General features: G+C 36.0%; 1 protein-coding gene across 1 annotated transcript; it reads right to left on the bottom strand.

Moving 5' to 3' along the window:
* Positions 1 to 1,452: 1,452 nt before the first annotated feature.
* Positions 1,453 to 8,004, bottom strand: LOC105052535 (serine/threonine-protein phosphatase PP1). The gene is made up of 4 exons (XM_010933373.4): positions 7,729 to 8,004; positions 2,213 to 2,772; positions 1,923 to 2,126; positions 1,453 to 1,766 (listed from the first exon to the last, which is right to left on the bottom strand). The coding sequence occupies exons 1-4, from the start codon at positions 7,934 to 7,936 to the stop codon at positions 1,743 to 1,745; spliced, it is 996 nt and encodes a 331-aa protein (XP_010931675.1). The 5' UTR covers positions 7,937 to 8,004; the 3' UTR covers positions 1,453 to 1,742.
* Positions 8,005 to 13,384: the final 5,380 nt, after the last annotated feature.

Genomic DNA, 13,384 nt, shown 5'->3' with positions numbered 1-13,384 from the left:
CAAGTGATTCTATTTAGGAGTTGAATAGAGTCCAATTTTGTTGGAAGATGAATATGAGAAATAGGTAGAATTTAATCTATTCAGATATCTTACAAAAGTAATTTTAATTTTTTAAGAAAAATGGGAGGGTATACATGGTATTAAAATAATAGATTAAATCAAGAAAGAACATTCCGTAATTTTAAAACCATTATTTTTCTATACAATATAGAAAAAAAATTAGATGAATGTTGTACATTCTTTGGATGAAAATTGTTGTGATATAGTTATTTATTGTAAGGCTCCAGTTAAATTTTTAATAAGAGAAATGAATGAACCAAATGGAATTTCATTGTATCTAGATCAATATGTGGCCATGCCTATAACTTAAATACCAATTTCATTGCAAAAATTTGATTAATAGCACTATATAATAAGTTGAATCTTTTGAGCACTGGATTTCTAGTCTTTTTTGTGTTAAATTTTCTATATAATTAATTGCTGTTTGGTTGATAATATCACATCATACTTTAATTTGAACAAGATTACTAGGTAGAGTTTCAAGGGCTTTGGAAGCAATCCATCTTAGCCATCCAAAAGGAGTCTCCCTCTATAAAAGTATTGTTCTAAATTCTTGGAAGTTGGAAAAACATTATCAGAGTCCAGTCATACTCCAACAGCCACTGGTCATGATACGATACAATTAGTCAGATAAACCACTCTACAATCCAGAACCCACAAAAGAGAACGAAAAAGGGAGGATTTTATATTTTGCAAATTGTGAGAAAGCAATTATTCCAATGGAGATCTACCTCCTTCGTTTCCTTACCTTTCCCTTGGTCCCTAGCATCCACATAGAACTTTAAAAAAAATGGTGGAATTAATCCCTAAATTTGAGGGAAGAGGGGGGGAATAGAAATCAGTTCCAAGCAGTTTGGTCCAACATATCTTATGTCTATTTCATCATAGTAGCTGATCATTGGCACAGAAACTCTGTTGAAGTTGGCAAACAACCCTGTTTCTCACGTGCTGCAGTAACCAAGCATTTTACATTGGATTTAATAAGCTCTATAAATGCAGTATCAAATATAGACAATCCAAGTAACGACATTACATTTTCTTGAAGGAGCTTACGGTTACCCATATGATAGAACTTACATTGGACTACTAATTTGATGAATGAGAAAAGGGAAAGACAAAACCATAGACAGCCTTCCAGTCTAAGTGCACTTTGTTGTTTTAGGACGATCTAGAATTCTACATTTCAAATAGTGGTTCATTGCTAAAGCAATTTCACATTATTATGAGGCGAGAAAAGATGATAACTATGAACCATCTTCCAAAGATACCAAGGCTGCAGTGAAAAGTATCATAGAGTATGACAACCAATGATCCCACCTCAAATCAAGAACAAGCCAGAGAGAAGTCTAAAGCCGTCCAACTTAAACATACGACAAATCCACTAGGTAGATGATGGGTAAAGGAGGAGGAAGGGAGAAAAATTACATTAAACAACACTTTTTTGCTGTACATAAGAAGAAAGTCTCTGGAATTAATTGACAGATTTTTCCTGGAAATTGATACACAAGCTTTGAATTAATATACAAGCTTTGACTTCCTGATGGTCTAAAGAGGTGTTAAATGTCTTGCAACGCCTGCCAGACTAGATACTAGAAGCTAAAAGAGAATTAATGTAAGCTTGGATGAAAACCCTCTGGACATTGTCATTTTAGCTGAGCGGATTGGTCATAAATGTAGAGACATCAAATATTCCCGCCTTTTGCCAACTGCTAACCAGAAACCAGAATAGTGAATTAGTGTCTACAATAGGGTCCAAGAAAACAAGTATAAAATGAATTGCTTATTAAGCAACAAGATAAATTACATAATTTCACCAACAAGTCATCAGGAAAAAACCCGCAACAATGGGATATAAGAATTACCTTCTTCGGTATTGGTCTTAATGTGTTAGAGCTGCCTGGTCCAGCTTTATTTCCAATGGGTTTCAATATCTCAAATGAACACAGTAGGGACTCGTCTATGCTCAACAAAGCACCAGCATTATCAAATTCACCACAATAATTTGGAGCTGAAAATATCGTGACTAATCTCCGTTGTGCAAAAAACTCATATCCATCCTCTACTACCTGAAAGTTCACATGTTAGAGATAATAGCTCCTTCAAAAAGACAAAAAAAAAAAGAATGAGAAAAATGATGTTAAATTTAACTGACCTGATGAGCTCTGCATAGAAGATCAAGATCATTCTTTTCCAAAAACTCAACAAGTTTATTAGCACCAAAAGTACATGAAACCCCTCTATCACTCATTCCCCACCCTTGAACCTCAGGATCAGGATCAGACCAAAGCAAATCACAAAGAAGACCATCATCTGGAATCTCAGTGGGCCTCTCAATATCTCTTAATTGGTCCAAACTGGTCAACTCTGGTGAAAGCCCCCCATGCATACACAAGATTTTCTCATCGACAAGCGCTGCAATAGGTAAGCAATTGAAGCAATCGCAAAATATCTTCCAGAGACGAACATTGAACCTCCGCTTACATTCATCATAAAAACCATATACCCTATTGATTTTTGCATCTTCATGGTTCCCCCTCAGAAGAAAGATTTTGTCAGGGTACTTTACTTTATATGCTAGAAGTAAACATATTGTCTCCAAACTCTGTTTACCCCTATCAACATAGTCCCCAAGAAATAGGTAAGTTGAAGCTGGAGGATAGCCACCACATTCAAATATCCTTATAAGATCAAGATATTGTCCATGTATATCACCTGTAACACATCAACTATGTTAGAAAGAGACAGGACTTCGAAGATTGCATGAATTCAATATATTACTATGCACACTTTTAACTGGAGAGAAAGCTAAATTATGGATTCTAAGTTGATCAAGAAGTTGTAATATTCACATGTATTCATTCCTTGTACAACAGAGACTTAGCCTACAATTAAAAAAAAATAATCAGATGGATATCCTAGACAAAATTTATCATAAAATCTATGAACTTTTAAGGTATCACAACCAGCATAATAGCACACTGAACTTTGAAGTGCATAGGCCCGTAAGGCAAGTTCAGTTAGCAATGCTTATGAACTTGGACACTATGTTGGCCACTCATCAGCTCAGTAAAGACTTAAGTCATTCGATAACTTTTAAGCATTGCTACACAATGATCAAGGATGTAGAAATCTCCAGCTTTTCAAATATGATTTCTGCAAGACTCCAACAATTTCCCCTATGATGTGCATTACAAAATGTCCCCAAGTGGAGTAGACAACTCCCAAGACAACAAGGCACAAATATGAACATTTATTACTTCTACATTTCAGGAGACGGTTGGAATCTTAATAATAAAAGGACAACATAAACATTTGAGAATAATGGAAGAATAAGCTTTCCAACTACAGCTATAATCACATCAATTTCTAGAGTATGTTAGACACTGCAGCTTGGCCAAATCAACATAATTTTAATTCTTATGATGCAAGTAAACTATATCGATAATTTCATACTCAGATAAATCTGATAACTGAACCTAGTTGCAGAAAAATCAGATTTTTTTCTTTTTTCTTTTTTTTTTTTTTTTTTTTGAGCACAATCAGAAGTAATTCTAACATTTTCTACCAGCCTTGGTAGCAGAAGCTTGCAAGTTGTGCACCTATGGGATGGACAAATGGCCAGTGACTACTGTAGATTGAGAAATCTAACTTAAACATTTATTAGAATAATAAAAAGAACAATTTTGACCAACAATTACGCAATTGTTACAGGTCAACAGGACAAATGACTGATATATTGATATAGTTTTTAGTTCTGAAACGGCCAAGTCATATCAGTTTAATATTAAATTGACACTCTTTCTGAATTTTGGCTTAACACCATCTCTCAAAAGCTACATAATATGCCTCTTGATGGTGAATTGGATGCTCAATGGAGCAGTTGTAAGGTCATGTAGCCTGTTCAGATTTAGTGAGTGGACCAGGATTTGTATTTTGACAAGGGATCTGGATATGTATATGCCATGGTTGAAGTTATAGTCTAATTCTGAAACCACAACTCATCAGTTTGAACTAGAACTGATATGAATCTGGACTCAGTTTTGTCCGAAACGTCTTATGGGCCAAATTTGTTGTGTATGTAGGCAATTCATGCTAAGTCTTTATCATTTTCTAATCATACCAGGTCCAAGAAATATTTCCCCAGATTAAGCTTAAATTTTTCAAGTTCTGTGAATATTTGGAAGCATTCAATATCGGAGTCCAAAGAAATTTAGAGAAGTAAAACTTTTGATGTAGTCTTAGCTATCTTAAGCCTTATAGACATCTATTTTTTGTATTGAAATTTTCATCAAACTATAAAATGATATAATATGATCTAAAATAATGTGAAACAAGATTCAAATTATTTTTCTATAAGACTTATTATATATATATAAATGCATGTTAAAATAATACATATGTACATACATATATTATTTCATCATGAAACCACCAAAACAATATACTCAATGTCTCAAACAATACTTACTTAAAAATGATGTCTACTTTGTTTCTTGAATATTGATTAATTATACTTTTTCTTCTGGATGTAAAAGATGGTAGAACCACCATTTTATTTTCAACTTTAGGATTACTTTATTATTGGCTGGCCAAAGTGACTGAAGCTGGAGCAAGAACTACCCAGACTCCTGAAAAAGAAGCTCGTTTCACTTGTCTGAACCGGAAATGGGAATTGATATTTAGAACCTTAGTATATGACCCGTTGCTATATTTTTCATAGGTTCTGAACTTGACAGTAAGTTGTTGAAGCACCGTTGCTCGTCATGCCAGAATTCTATATGATTCTGTCCCATTAGGCCTATTTCAAACAAGAAACGATTGATATGGCATTATGATGATTCAGAAGAATATGAGGTGAAATGAAGAGATATGATCATAAAATAGTAGGTTTTCAACAAATAGGATGGGGAGGGCTTCTATGCAGTGATCTGGAACTTGGATTGTTATGGACAGGAACCCAGCCAAATTGTTATACTACCATGGATTCTAATGGAACTGAGAATCCCTAGTTTTGGAACTATGCTCTGAGAAATCACTGATTTTGGAAATTATGAATATCCTACCAATTATCTATGCAGATATTAAGATTAATATTAGTTAAGTATGCTAATGGGCTGGCTTTCAATCAAGAAAATTAAAATTTTCAATAGGACTGACATGACAAACCAGCCTGAACAGTAAAAATTTGGCCAGCAGGTAGCCCATTTGCATCCCTCATTTCAATATATAATCTTTAACTTATATGGATATCTGGTAACAAGAAAAGTACTCCTCAAGAGAGATTGGCTTAATGTGTTACATAAATGCTTGAAATAGGCACAGAAACTCTCACTTAAGAGTTTTTGCAAAGCTATAGCCACTTTCTGGGACTTCATTTAAAATAGTGAAGGCACTAGGCTGGCTGCCTTGGGTGGATTGCCAAAGGGTGGCTGTTGGTGACAACAATGAGCTCAACTCTTATAATGACCACACAGGTGGCACCAGCTCCAACCAATAAACTGCTATACGTGGATAAAAAACAACACAAAAGTTTTAAAACAACATCTTCCAGAGTGGCAAGAAAACTTTAGCCTTTCATGATCCAAGCTGGACCAAATCCACTTGACAGAACTGTCAGCTTCAGCTTTTAAGTTGAAACAGCAAGGATGAAAACCCTAAAAGAAAGCTGAATGCATGTTATAAATTGGCAGTGATTTTCAGTTGCCAAGTTCAAACAGAAAGTACAGAATATCTAAAGGGAAATTGCATAGACAGGAAAAAAATTTGGTGGGGTATCTTAAGATCCAAAAGTCGATAAATGAAAAGAGGATCCACTACAATAAAAATGGCAAAAATGAAAAAATATTGAAGAGATCAAGGTAAACAAGAAAGCTAATATGAGACATTCAAAACAAGTTAAGTGCATTAAGAGTGTAGTGAATTCAAATCTGGTGGGAAAATGGGAAACCAAGATAATACGAAAAGGTTGTTTTCAAAGTGCATCGAATGAATCAAATTGAGGATGTAATTTAGAAGAGAAAAGATACGGAGGATGGTGGTGCAGCAAACCTTGACTATGATAAATGAAGGAAAGGCTACAGATAGCTTTTGCATAAGTTGCAAAAAGGCAAGCAATCAAAGGAATACAAGTTCATCAGTAAAAAGATAAAAGGAAAATTTGAGTAGTTTGGTAAACTGTCTTAATAACATATTAAGGAAAATGCCAATGTTCGAAGAAGGGCAGTGATATTCACAATAAAAATAAAAGTGACAATAAAATTAACCAATTACATTGAAATAAGCTTAAAAATAAGCTAAGTATCTATGTCTATAGTGCAAGTGTGCCGGAACAGAGACCATGGAAAACTGCAACATGCCTAAAAAATTAATTCAGGGTCATGTTGAGAAGGTTAAATGACAAGGTTGCTTGAAGTGGCATATATTTTGAAAGAATAAACATGACTTCTATTGGCTTGAAGAACTCATGCAATAAAATTAATTTGGGCTAATTAGGTCACTGTTAAGGTAGAAAGTTAGACAATTTTTCTTTTTCAGCATGTGCGGAGTCCTAAGACATGATCTTGATTGCAGTGACTTGTGAGACCTCACCAATAGTTAGTCCTAAGATATGATCATTAAAGACGATAAGCAGGAGACTTGACTATTTATGTCATTCAAAGAGATACTAGTTTTGATTAATAAAATGAAAGTAAAATTGACTAAAATATTAAAATCATGCTAGAAAGCACCAGATGTTAATGAAGTATAAGGCATGCAAAAGCGATAAAATAAGGACATGGTCTAATGTGATGGCCATTGTATTGGAGACAGGCAGATAAATAAACCAAAGTATGACTACTAGAATCACAGATGAGTGGATCAAGCGGCAAGGTGCCTGTAGGTGTTGTGTTCGCAGCTTCCATATGAAACATAAGGAAAATCCTCGGCCAACAGTAGAACTATAAATATTAGATCATATTATTATAAGGAGAATTAAGGTTGCATTGGTTGGATGTACAAAGAAATATATGAGAAGCCGATTGAAGCCCTATAAATGAACGTATTCTGTGAAAAGGGAGGAAAAAACACTGTTTATGGATATGTTACACAGTGCAGACAGCAATGTCTCGACATTCAGATCATTGTTTTTAATTTCCATTTAGAAACACTGGTTATGAAGTCGTGCTTCCTTGTTGTTGCTTACGTTATCTATTCGAAGCTTTGCATTCTCCTTCTTAGATACACATCTCTTTAATCTAGAGAGAGTTCACGTGCTTCCATTGTAACTCCAAATACCCAAACAGAAGAAAAATCGAAACTCTATTGCCTTCATGCTGCAAAGTCAAACCTGGAAGCCTTTTTTTAAAAAAAAAAATTAAAAAAAAAATCCCAGACAACTTCCACGGATGTTGTAATTGAGACAACGAATCGAGACATCATTCTAACTAACCTTACAGAAAGATTCTCCAGACCACCCCAAATCCACCTCCGGATCCCAAAATCTCCTCAACCAGAAGAGATTGTTATGGCACAGATTCAAAAACAAACCACCCAATAAAAATCCCAACGACCTGCCATCTCATGCCCCAACTCTTCCACAAAACCAACTCATACTTAGCCCAATGCGCCAACGATAGCAAGAACCCCGAGAAAACAAAAAGGAATCAAGAGAAAGGGAATCCAACTCACCGCAGATCTTTATGGGGGCGTGGAGATCGAGGAGGCTGGGCTGGGAGAGGAAGACCCGCTTGGCCTCGACGCAGAGCTGCCGGATCTCCGATTCCGAGAGCTGGACCTGCTTCCCGCCGCCGCTCCGGCCGCCCTCGATGAGCCGCCGGACAATGTCGTCCACCACCGCCCCCTCCATCGCCCCCATCGAGCTCTTCGTCATCATCATCTGTCTCCCGCCCTCCAAATCCCCAAGGCTTTCCCCTTCTCCTGCCCCTCTCTCGCTCGCCTCCGTCCCTCGCTGGATTTTATTTATTTATTTGAGGCGATGACGTGGTGGTTTACTTTTGCGGTGGAGGGATCCAATCCATGTCATTTTTGACCCAGACAGGCTGACTTTATTGCTTGCGGTTGTTTGGTTGGACCGGTTTGGGTCCGGTTTATTTTGTCTGGCTTTGTGGGTCGAGTCCAAAATTTATTAAAATGAAGACGACAAAATAATGGTTGCGGTTGGCATAGATTGGATAGAGTTGGCCTTGACATGGTTAATTGGTGAAAGAGAGAGTCTACATTCCACCTGAAATTCTGGGTTTCAATAGTTAGGTGTGGTACCCAGTGTGAGATATGGATTCTGGTAGGAAAGTTAGGTGTGGATCTTGGACAATATGTCATGGCATAGTTAAATAGACATGATGAGAATTAATTTTAAGATGCAAGAATCGGTGGTGCATGATTGAAGCTAGAAATGGGTGTGCTATGTGATTGACTAGGTCGGTGTGACTTTTGGAGTGGATGGTGGGGAGAGATACATGGTCACTGTTGAAGCATTATGATTTGTGATGTTTATCTATGATTAGGTGATGATGAGTGTAGGCTTATTGACTTGTTTTAGATGGTGATTGACTGATGGTATTTGATGTAGTCCTAATTGATGATGCAGTAAATTCTTAGGATTACGATGTCAAATAAAGGTATATATTTTTTACAAGTTTATTCCGAGATTGAATTATTACAATAATGGATATCCAATAAAACACATGATTTCTTTGCTAAGGTATCACTAAAGGCATGAAGAATTAATAGTGGCCATTTCTGCTTTCGGTTGATATAATCAATGAAGAAAAATTAAATAAATATATCAAATGGCCATTTAGTTTGCTTTATTTTTTTATTTGTTTTCATTTGCAAATTATTGCTTGGTGGGGCTTCATCAACTGGGCAAGCAACATATCATAATTGCAAGCTACTTTCCCTGTCAGAAGCATTATATCATTATTGCAAGCTACATTTGAGGTCACTTGTCTGCATGTCCAAATAACATTTTAAATGCATGTCAAACCGTAAATTGTAACAGTTATAGTGGCCATACTTTATCTGAAAAGATAACAATTCAATTTTTTAATATTTAAATAATAATTACAATAAGGGCACTTATAGTGGGTATTATAATAAAAAATAAGAGGACAAAAATAATAAATGCTATAATGGTATCATGGTAGAAAAATGGACAATAACAGCAGCTGGATAAAAATTTTGGATTGTACCATCAAACGAACTTCAAATTTTGAAAAACTAGTATTTTATTTGAAAAAGATACTCATACAAGTGAAAACGTTGCTCATTAGTCATATTATGGTGGGCCATTATAACGATGAATAACACATTATAATGGCTATTTTTTTTCTACCTGCTTATGTATATAATGTAGTGGAGGATGGCCAAAACAATTACAACAGCCATTATAATGGTTATAACACTGTTACCAACAATCTTGAGCTTTTTTTTTTTTCTTGGGAAAAATGAGTGCAACTAACATTACTTTCCTTCAGTTGTAGACAACAAAGTGGTGCACAATAATCTTCCAATCATGACCTTACTACATGGGTTTAAGCCCTCATTTTTTAGTAGATATAGTTCCAAACGGAACCACAAATTTGCATTATGGCCCTTACACTTAATGAAAAAGCTTACTTTAATAATTGCATTGATAACATGATATCTTTAATTATGTCTCCATAGTGAAGCTTCTTCATTTAAAAGGAAAACCGATTGCATGGGGGACCAATTGGATGAAGAATGATGAGGAACAACACATACTAACGTTGGATTGGATTGGAAGAAATTACATGAGAAAAAAAGCAGTAAGAAAGTAATCAACATAAAAGAAGGTCCACTTCTTCTTCAAGGGATAGGCATTGCTTTAGTAAACTTTGATGCCATGAAAAGTTTGTAAAGTTGTAAACTTCCACTAACCATCTTTCCTTCTCCATGAAGTAATTAGCCCAATCTAGAACGCCTGGCTTCTCTTCTTTTTTCTTCTTGTTCTTTGATCATATCTGAAGCAAGGCCACCCAAGTTACTTAGCTTTTGCAATCTGGCTCCAAGTAAAATGCTTCCAGCTTTAGAATGTAAGAAAAGTTGGGATAATATGGCTACTTGTCCAAGAGTCCATCTTGTTGAGTAATTCTTTACACCGCATACATTGTAGAAAAAATGCACCACTCTATCTGATTGAACTATGTAGCCATCGCTTTCTGACATGCATTTAATATCTGTAGTTCTGCTTTTTTATTTGAAATTTTGAATGACGAAAATATCTCTCTTCTTCTGAAAAAATTATGATATCCTGTGGTCAAATTATGACTTTCTATTTATAATTTGACCACGGGATATTATAAAGAAGAAAGATGCATTTTTGTTATTTAAAAATTTCATAAATTTTCAATGATGAAAATATTTTTTCCTCTTTATGACTTCTTAAAAAAAATTTATGATTTCCTGTATACATGAAATCATAATTGACTGCGGGATATTTATAATATGGTCATAGGATATTATAATTTTTTAAGAACAGAAGAGGTATTTTTGTCATTCAAAATTTTAAATGGAAAAAATAGACTGCAGTGCGTTGGAAAGTGATGGCTATGTGTTTCAATGTGATTGGGTGGTACGCTCCATGTTGCATTACATGCGATGCATAAAGACTTTCTCTTTGCACTACAAAGAAGAAAAAATTGGCCCAAATAGATGATAGAATGTTGGCTTAACTACTCCATCTTAGTCGCTTAAAAACAAGGGACATTGGGCCCAAGTTTGGCCCGCATTAATATTGGGCCAACAATATGATTTCCTGCAACCTGTGTTCCGGGATAATAAAATGTCTTCAATAGCTGTGCTACTGGTTCTCATGCAACACATCTGGTGCTGGCTTTGAATGGCAAGTTAACTACATTCTACATCCAAATATTATTAATATTTAACGATCCAAATTTTTAGACCAATTCAATTGTAGAGGATCTGACTCATGATGCTGGAAGAACTATGCAACTCCGGTGACAAATCAAACCTTATTAACAAGGATTTGTGTAAAAAGACGGCAGAGAGATTCTTGAACTTAGATCCATTAGGGTGGAAAGCTACTAGATTTTGACTTGTAACAATGCATATTGAAGTAAATTTAGGAGCCTTGGAAGGATCAAAATTGTACACCTTTTTTTCTCCCAATCTCCTCTTTGACGTTAGGGAGGCACAAAGCTATCTTTGCACGATCAACATGGCTTATGGAGTAATGGGCTATTGACATCAGCTTGCATGGCTTTTCTTTGCAAGAATTTTGAGTGCTACGAGAATAATGATGGCTGTAGCCTTAATGAGGTAGATCTTCGTCACCTAGCCGGCTAGTTTTCTTCCTCGTCTCTTGACTGATCGAGTGCGTTACACCGATCAGATTATTGTGGTCCAGTCCAACTTAGATCAGTAAGTTTTACCTCAATCAGCTCTTCACCGATTGAGATCGACAATATTTGACTGACTAAGGGCAGCACACATAATCAAGTCGGCACTAAGCCGATTTATTTCAACGTGTCGCCTACGATGAGATGTAATATTCGACATATAGCCGATTACTTATTCGACGCCCTACCGACTATCGGAATCAATGATTGGGTAGCACCATTCGACAGATGAGCAGTTAAACATCAAGTATGATTGCCACGCTATCTTGTTGAGTCACATCAAGTCACATCATCTAGAAGTCATACCTTAGGCGGTAAGTTACGCACTGTGATGAAAAACTATGAAGTCATTAATTGCGCCACATGCGCAGTAAGACCTGCCACCGTAGCCATCTGTGCGCCGAACAAAAGGCACGCCCGCCATTAGGGCCATTTAAAGATGCCCCATGTGGCTCCGTATGATGGAACACAATTGGAATGATCTTCTATTCTTCCATCCTTGATCTTTCTCCTTTTATAAATAGAGATAAGAAGGGATCCCCGACAGGTACACACAAAAACATAGAGCCAAAACTCTGTCCCTCTCGCTCCTCCATCTATTGAGGTAGAAACTGATTTGAGCATCGGAGGGTCCTCGTCGGAGCAACCTCCGATGAAGACTTACCTTGTGGGTCTCGTTGCTGCTTTCGAATGCCGTCGATCGATCTTTCCGTCCAATTTCCATTGATCTGACCTCTGTTCAATTTTTAGTTGAACATCATGAGCCCTCGATCTCGTCTTCGGCCCTCTCAACTGTGTCTTTTCTCCGACAAGCGGGCATTCTCTCCCGACTTTTCACTGTTCGGTGCTCTGGCACAGTGTTCGGCTCTCGGCCGTCTATTCCGTCAGAGACAGACAGCAACAGTAGCAATTTATGATCTGACCTGCAATTTAATTTAATCTAGTTAAGATTTGATATAAATGGGCCCAAGTTGTAAATAAATTAACTTATCTTAATCTTGTATTAAACAAGTTTGGTTCGGGTCATGATTCGAACCATTTCAAATATTTTTAACTTTTTTGAACTATTCAACATCTGTTTAAGCAGGTTTAAAGGATCGGGTTATTGATAAAGAGATTAAGTTTTATATTTATTCTTCCTTTTGACCCGATCAATAAATGGGATTGATCAATAATTTACTTGATTGCCACTAATGAGGCCACGGACAAAGGCCGAAAATCTTCTTTCCTAGCAATAATGTTGTTCTATATGGCCAGATCTTGTGTCTTGCCATTTAATAAATTTAGGACATGTTTGGTTGGCGATTAAAATCAAAATTAGAATGGATTGAAATGAGAATTGAAATGATCATAATTTTCAATATATTTGATTCACAATCAAAATTAGATATTTAAATATTAAAAAAAAATAAGGATTGAATTTTAGAGGATTGAGACATTCCCATTTCTTTCTGAAATTAGAATACGAATGAGATTTTTTCCAATCAAATGATTAGAATAGGAGTCCTTCATTCTCATTCCATTTTAGAGTCCAACTCTCCATCTCTCTCTAACCAAACATACCCCTAGTTTTAGATCGGAATTTCAAACTTGAATCTATGCCAAGTTTAGGCAATAGGCATGAGTCATAACCTAATTTGACCAAGCAAATGACCCATTTGGATCTAAGCACATCCCTTAGAACATACAGTTAGGATTCTCCAATAACATCATCCATACGGTAGCGGAAGCAACCACTTGATCCCCACGATAGCAACAACAGCAACAGAAACAAAACCTTTTTTTAAAAAAAAATTTCCTAGCATTTTAGCAACTACTCTAAGGGGCCATTTGATTGGGGGTAATTTGGCATGGAAAAATGATTCTCATGTCAGATTACCATGTTTGGTATGAAAAAAAAGAAGAAAGATATGGTAAAAAAGTTGATAGGTTCCATGTTTATT

The sequence above is a fragment of the Elaeis guineensis genome, chromosome 10 (assembly GCF_000442705.2).
Source record: "Elaeis guineensis isolate ETL-2024a chromosome 10, EG11, whole genome shotgun sequence".
In the NCBI taxonomy this organism is placed as follows: domain Eukaryota; kingdom Viridiplantae; phylum Streptophyta; class Magnoliopsida; order Arecales; family Arecaceae; genus Elaeis; species Elaeis guineensis.
Note: the sequence above shows the minus strand (reverse complement) of the source record. Positions and strands in the feature narration are given on the sequence as shown.